At 53.7% G+C, this 7,471-nt stretch overlaps 1 protein-coding gene across 1 annotated transcript; it reads right to left on the bottom strand.

Annotated features, from left to right (window-relative positions):
• On the bottom strand, positions 1 to 5,590 carry LOC123076219 (uncharacterized). The gene is made up of 2 exons (XM_044498589.1): positions 5,211 to 5,590; positions 1 to 259 (listed from the first exon to the last, which is right to left on the bottom strand). Exons 1-2 carry the CDS (start codon positions 5,588 to 5,590, stop codon positions 1 to 3), a joined length of 639 nt encoding a protein of 212 aa, XP_044354524.1.
• Positions 5,591 to 7,471: the final 1,881 nt, after the last annotated feature.

The following is a 7,471-nucleotide window of genomic DNA, read 5'->3' as shown; positions in this document are numbered from 1 at the left end:
CTAAGCTAGACAGGAGGCGCACATTTCGCCAACCAAATCCATCCTCGGTGTCGGTGCACCCAGAGGCTGCTGCAGCAAATCCGGAGCTATCATCCCCTGGAAGACGTCCTCCTCCAAGAAGCTCAGGAATCCCCCGGGGTTGAGATCCATCCACAGCTCGCTGAAATCGATATCACCGCCGACGCCGCAGCCGAACCCTCCTTCCTCCACCTTCACCACCTCGCACTTGATCTTCTTGTTAGAGTAGTCATTATGGTATACGACTTTTAATCCAAGTCAGTTTTGTACCCCTATCCCAAGTCGGTTTGTACCCTCTTATATACTCTTGTATGCCGCACCAAATCATCAATAAGAAACAGTTTTATTCAGCTTTCATGGTATCAGATACCGGTCCCAGGGTTTAGGGTATGGCTCCGCCACGCCACCGCCGCCGCCGCGCCCGGCTACTTCGAGCGCCGGGCCGCACTCATCGCCAAGGCTGCCAACGCCGCGGCCGCTTCTCTCTCGGCCCTTACCATAGCTCCACAAAACTACCCTGCACCCATCCTCGCCGCACCAATATCTCTTGCTGACACAATCTCCGACGTCAGCCCCTACATCCCCATAGTTCTTGATCTCGCCGCCCACAACTACTACCATTGGAGACATCTCTTCGATCTCCACCTCGGCCGCTGCAACCTGCGCTCGCATGTCGCCGCCAACTGTCTTCCCCGCCCCGACGATCCGCAATGGTTGAAAGACGATCTCGCGATCGTCCAGTGGTTCTACACCCGCATCACCACCGAGATCTTCAACATGCTCGATCACGACGGCGCCACCGCTGCCAACATCTGGCACTCCCTCCGTCAGCTCTTCCAAAGCAACACCGACGCTCGGAAAAACGCTCTCCACACCGAGCTTCGCAATATGGTGCAAGGAGACGCCCCGGTGAACCTGTTCTGCCAGCGCGTTAAGACCATTGGTGATGAGCTCCGCGAACTCGGCGATACAGTTAGCGACTCACAGCTAATCAATATCGTCGTCGTCGGCCTCAGCGAAGACTTTGACAAGCAAGCCTCGTTCATACCGATGATACGGCCCCCTCCTACCTTCGCTGAAGTTCGTTCCTTGCTACAACTCGCGGCGGAAACACAAGCTCGCAAGGACTCTCGCCCCAAGGTCTTTCATGCTGCGGCTCGTCCTCCTCTGTCGTCTACACCAGCGCCGCCTTCCAGGCCGGCTCCTGCCGCCGGGCCGTCCGCATCGTCATCTGTTCAACCGCCCCCAGGCTGGCGTCCTAGTCCGAACTACCGCGGCAAAAACCCTATCTACAGGCCGCCGTCGACTCGTTCGGTTCCGCCTACGACATCACCAGCACCGAGTCCTGCACCACCCACCAGTGCTCCATCTGCGGTTGCATGGCGGCCTCCTCATGATCCTTGGACGGGGCTTGTTCAAGCATGGCCCATGCCCTGGTCCGCTCCGTCCACCCTCGGTGCTCCGCCGGCATACTCAGGTGCCTGGCAACCCGGCCTTCGGCCGCCTACTGGTGCTCCCGGGGTTCTCAACCCCCGACAGCCGGCCAATGCCTATCACGCCGCCCCGACGTATGCTCCTTATGGTCATTACAGCACCGACGGCGGCGCCTACTACACACCTCAGCCGGCCCTGCTCCCGACGCCACCCCCACCACAGCCGGCCAATGCCTACTACACTCCCCAGCCGGCCCTACTGCCTTCACCATCGTATCCGCCGGCACTGCTTCCGACGCCACCCTCACCTGCGACGCCGAGCTGGGATCAAGCTGCCTTTCTCCAGGCCATGAATAACTTTGCTGCACAAGGAAACTCAGGTACGGATTGGATCTTTGATTCAGGGGCCTCTAGTCATATGTCTGCATCTAGTAATTGGTTATCTTCTTGCACTAAATCTCCTTTCCCTTCCATTATCCTTGGAGATGGATCATCTATTCCTATATATTGTGTTGGTCAGGCTCAACTTCCCTCTTCCACCAAACCTCTTTTACTTCGCGATGTTCTAGTTGCACCCGCCCTCATTAAAAATCTTATCTCTGTTCGCCAATTTACTTGCGACAATCTAGTTTCGGCTGAATTTGACCCTTTTGGTTTATCTGTGAAGGATTACCTGACCAAGGCCGAGATCGCTCGCTTCAATAGCTCCGGTGATCTTTATTCTCTTAATGGAGTTCCTGCCGCCACCCCTCCAACATCCATGCTGGCCTCCGTCGATCTCTGGCATCGTCGCTTGGGCCATCCCAACCCCGCCGTCTTAGCTTCTATGCTTAGTGAATTTACCATACCATGTAATAGGGACTCTCATAATTCTGTGTTTTGCGAGTCTTGTCAATTAGGCAAACATGTGCGTCTTCCCTTTAGTTCCTCTAGTTCTTGTAGCACTTATCCCTTTGAATTAATACATTGTGATTTATGGACCTCTCCCATTGCAAGTGTTTCGGGTTTTAAATACTACCTTGTTATCCTAGATGATTTCACCCACTTTGTCTGGACTTTTCCTCTACGCAACAAATCCGAGGTCCATTCTCTTTTCCTTAATTTTCAACGCTATGTGTCTGTTCACTTCTTCCTCCCAATTCGCTTTATCCAATGTGACAATGGTCGCGAGTTTGATAACATTAAAAATCGTACTTTCTTCTTACAACATGGCATCCTGCTTAGGTTCTCATGTCCCTACACCTCCCCTCAAAATGGTAAAGCAGAACGCTCTCTTCGCACCCTCAATGATATAGTTCGCACTCTCCTCATTCAATCATCTATGCCTCCCAAGTTTTGGGCTGAAGCCCTACACATGGCCACCTTCCTTCTAAATATTCGACCTTCTAAAACTAAACCCAACACTACTCCCTATTATTCCCTCTTTCTTTCCCACCCCGACTACTCCGCGGTTCGTGTTTTCGGCTGTCTCTGTTTTCCCAATGCCTACGCCACTTCTGCAAATAAATTGTCACCACGCTCTATCCCATGTGCTTTTCTCGGCTTCTCTGACGAGCACAAAGGCTATCGCTGTCTCGACCTTCACACCGGACACGTTCATGTCTCTCGTCATGTCACGTTTGCTGAGCACATTTTTCCTTTCTCACAACGCACTACTACACCATCCAACACCCCTAGCTCCGCAAACACCCCCTCTCCCCGTCCTTTCCAACTATATACTCCCCTACCTGCCGAACACAACTTATCACCACCACCATTAACACCCACCATAGCCAATCCCAACCATACACTCACCCCACCCGAGACGTCCCCAACACCCCCGACCCCTGCTCCCTCCCCAACACCCCCGGCCCCTACTCCCACTCCACCACCCAGCCCTGCTCCCACTCCACCACCCAGCCCTACTCCTTCGTCCGACTCTTCCGCTGCGCCGGACTCACCAGTACCCACCTTACCCCCTCGTGCTATTCCTACAGCAGCCCCGATTAATGATCATCGCATGCGTACTAGGGCCAAATCAGGATTTCATCAACCCCAAGACCGCCTAAACCTTCATACCTCCGTATCTCTCACTTCTCTTCCAAAGAATTACAAAACTGCTCTACTTGATCCCAATTGGGCCGCTGCCATGCAAGAAGAATATAATGCTTTACTTCAAAACAACACCTGGCAACTTGTTCCTCGTCCTCCCAATACAAATATTGTTTCTGGCAAATGGATTTTTCGCCAAAAGTTCCACTCCGATGGGAGCCTCTCACGATATAAAGCCAGGTGGGTTTGTCGTGGCTTTTCTCAGCAACAAGGAATTGATTACGAAGAAACCTTCTCTCCTGTTGTTAAACCTAGCACCATTCGCACCGTTCTTAGTGTTGTTGTCTCCTCTTCATGGCCCATTCACCAACTTGATGTTAAAAATGCTTTCCTCCATGGTTCCCTTCAAGAAACTGTCTACTGCCAGCAACCTCTGGGTTTTGAAAATCCATCCTTTCCAACTCATGTATGTCTTCTTCAGAAATCTCTCTACGGTCTTAAACAGGCCCCACGAGCTTGGTTTCAACGCTTCTCCTCCTTCATTCAAACAATAGGCTTCACTCCATCTCTCTCCGACACCTCTCTTTTTGTGTATCATCAAACTTCTGACACTGCCTATTTACTTCTCTATGTAGATGATATCATTCTTACCGCCTCCTCTCAAAAGTTCTTAGATCATATTGTCTCTCTTCTTAGATCTGAATTTTCTATGACTGACCTAGGACTCCTTCATCATTTCTTAGGCATTGCTGTTGTTCGAGATTCCTCCAGCCTTTTTCTTTCCCAACGCCAGTATATTCTTGATCTTCTTAATCGTGCTGGTATGCTTGACTGTCAATCATCTCGCACTCCTGTCGATACTAGTTTTAAACTTTCGGCTACCGGTGAACCCTTTTCCGATCCTACTCTCTATCGTAGCCTAACAGGTGCTCTCCAATATCTCACCATTACTCGTCCTGAAATCTCTTTTGCTGTTCAACAAGCATGTCTCTATATGCATGATCCCCGGGTTCCTCACTATAATCATGTTAAACGCATTCTTCGGTATTTAAAAGGAACTCTCAATCATGGTCTCCACCTCAATAATTCTTCTCCAAACTCGCTTACCGCATACTCTGATGCAGACTGGGCTGGTTGTCCTGACACTCGAAGGTCCACTTCCGGTTTTTGTGTTTTTCTTGGTAACAATTTGATTTCTTGGTCTTCGAAAAGACAGGTTACAGTCTCACGTTCGTCGGCCGAGGCTGAGTATCGCGCTGTGGCACATGCCGTTGCAGATACAATCTGGATTCGGCAGTTACTCTCCGAGCTACACAGGCCTATTGAGCAGGCCACTATTGTCTACTGTGACAACATATCAGCAGTCTACATGACCAGCAATCCAGTTCAACACCGACGCACAAAGCATATTGAGATTGATATTCATTTTGTTCGTGAAAAGGTTGCTCTTGGTCAGGTTCGGGTGCTTCATGTTCCCTCTACGGCTCAGTTTGCTGACATTTTCACCAAGGCACTGCCTACTAAGCCGTTTCAAGATATCTGTTTCAGTCTCAACGTCGTCGAGCCTGCCGTTGATACTGCGGGGGGATGTTAGAGTAGTCATTATGGTATAGGACTTCTAGTCCAAGTCAGTTTTGTACCCCTACCCCAAGTCGGTTTGTACCCTCTTATATACTCTTGTATGCCGCACCAAATCATCAATAAGAAACAGTTTTATTCAGCTTTCACTTCTTCCTCCTCCCGTTCTCCTGTTGCACAACGAAATCGTCGGCTAGCCTCTTCTTCTGCGACTGTGGCTTCTCCTCTACTGGGGACGTCGGCGTTGGCGCCACGCCCACCGTCACTTCCTTGTTGTTGTCATCCTCGTCCGCCCTGGCATCGGCGTTCTGGTGGTGGTGCCTCCCGGTGAGGCGCTGCACGAGGTCCCGGAAGTTGGCGGCGTCGGTCTTGATGATCTCCGGCGAGATGATGTGGATGATCCTTATCGCCGGTCGCGTTGTGGCGGCCCTGGGCACCGTCGCGTGGCGCGAGGGCCCCCTGCGCTGCTGCACTGGCGGCGTCGACGGGCTCATGCCACCGCTGCTGTGGTCGTACGCGTGCTCCTCCATTAGAGATGGATGTAGAGGCCGGAGTGTAGAGCTCGGAGGCGTAGAGATAGAGAGCCTTGTGTTTCTCTTGAGGGGAGTAAATTGCTCAAAGCCACCACATTCGTGGCTAGGGTACTCCAAAACCACCGCTTTTGCCAAAAAGCACAAAATACCACCACCTCCGCGGCAAGTGAGTAACAAATCACACTAATTCCGAACTGAGCCGCGTCTAACAGCGAAACTGACGGGTGGGGCCTATCCGTCGGGCTGATGTGGCAAAGATTAGTCCAAGTTAATATGTTGATCTGCTGAGGTGGACGAGGTCCCACCTGTCAGCCACACATCTTATTTCCCCCTATTCTTCTTCTTCTACCTCGCCTGTAGTCTGCTCCGGCGACCACAAATCCCAGCCAGCCCGTGCCCTCGCCCCTGTCCCGAGAGGAGCCGCCGCCACCAGCCACAAGGGGGACTGCTCGCCGCCCTATTCCTCCACGCCTCCTCCTTCCTTCTCTCTCCCCTTGCTCGAGCTCAGCTGCAGCCGACTGCCGCCGGGGCTCCTGCTCTAGCCAGTCGCCGCCCGCGCCGGCATGGCCCCGACGACCCTGGATGCGTCGTGCCTTGTCCCGCTTGACCACCCCAGCCAGCCCGCGAGGCATCCACGGCCGCGACCTTGAGCTGCGGGTGTGGGAGTGGGGCGGCAGGGGCGGCGGCGGCGGCGCTACAGGTGCGGGCGTGGGGCGGCAGGGGGCGGGGGCGGCGGCGCTGCAGGTGCGGGGGCGGGGCGGCGGCGTTCCAGGTGCAGGGTCGGGGCGGGGGCGGCGGCGCGGCGGGTGCGGGTGCGAGGCATCGACGTTGGAGGCGCGAAAGCGGGATGGCGGCAGGCGGGCGCGGACGCGGGATGGTGGTCGGCGGGGGACGACGACGCTGCGGGTGCAGACGCCGGATGGCGTCGCTGCAGGCGCGAATCGGCGGTGCGGAGGCACTGTCGCGGGATGGCAGCAGCGGTGGGGCAACGGCGTTGGGGGAGCGGGGCGGGGCTTGCCGGCAAGCGCGAGGCAACGACACTGCAAGGCAGGCTTGCCGGCGGGCACGCCTCTTGAGCTCAGCCTCCGGCCGCCGGTGGAGGTGGTGAGAAGGGGAGAGAGAAAATTGAGGAGGAAGAAGAAGGTGCGAGACAGACAAGTGGGACCCTCGTCCACCTCAGCAGGTTGAACATTGACTAATACTAGTCTTCGCCACATCAGCCCAGACATGTGGGTCCTACCCGTCAGTTTTGCTATTAACACGGCTCAGTATTGAATTAGTGCATTTTGTTATTCACTTGACGCAGAAGTGGTGGTTTTTTGTGATTTTTGGCAAAAGCAGTAGTTTTGGAGTACCCTAGCCACAAATGTGGTGGCTTTGAGCAATTTACTCTCTTGAGGGAGACGAGAGACTTTAGTTTTGTCGATCGAGGGAGGGTGACCTTGCTAGGAATGATCGATGATGAGATGAGAAGGGCGAGGAGGAGGCGTGGAGGCATATATGGCGGAGGCGGGAGGAAGGAAGGGAAGGGGGTGACTTGCAACTTGTCGCGACGATGGCGACGGTGAGGAGGAAGGCTTGAAATATCGATGAACGGACGTCGCCAACCGTGTGTTCTCGTACTCCCTCCGTCCCAAAATAAGTGTCTCAACTTTGTACTACTTTTAATATATCGCATTGTCTGCCCATCGATCGCCGGCCATGTGGATTTTTCATGGGTTATTGCGGGTGATCGTATTGCCTTGTAAGTTTGCGACGCGTGCTAGGTACCATCATCTCGATAGAAAGTTGATATCTTCCGTCGACGATCCACTAGCTGTGTTTGTCTTGCTTGACTATCTGGTTAGCGCGCGCGCACATACATAATCTTTTGGAAAT

The sequence above is a fragment of the Triticum aestivum genome, chromosome 3D, assembly GCF_018294505.1.
Source record: "Triticum aestivum cultivar Chinese Spring chromosome 3D, IWGSC CS RefSeq v2.1, whole genome shotgun sequence".
NCBI lineage: Eukaryota > Viridiplantae > Streptophyta > Magnoliopsida > Poales > Poaceae > Triticum > Triticum aestivum.
Note: the sequence above shows the minus strand (reverse complement) of the source record. Positions and strands in the feature narration are given on the sequence as shown.

Excerpts from the sequence above, each read along its gene's own strand:
- LOC123076219 (XM_044498589.1), bottom strand. The coding sequence starts at position 5,590 with ATGGAGGAGCACGCGTACGACCACAGCAGCGGTGGCATGAGCCCGTCG. Across the intron at positions 260-5,210 it reads GAGAACGGGAGGAGGAAGAA|ATACCATAATGACTACTCTA; the intron begins GTGAAAGCTGAA and ends ATTAAAAGTCGT.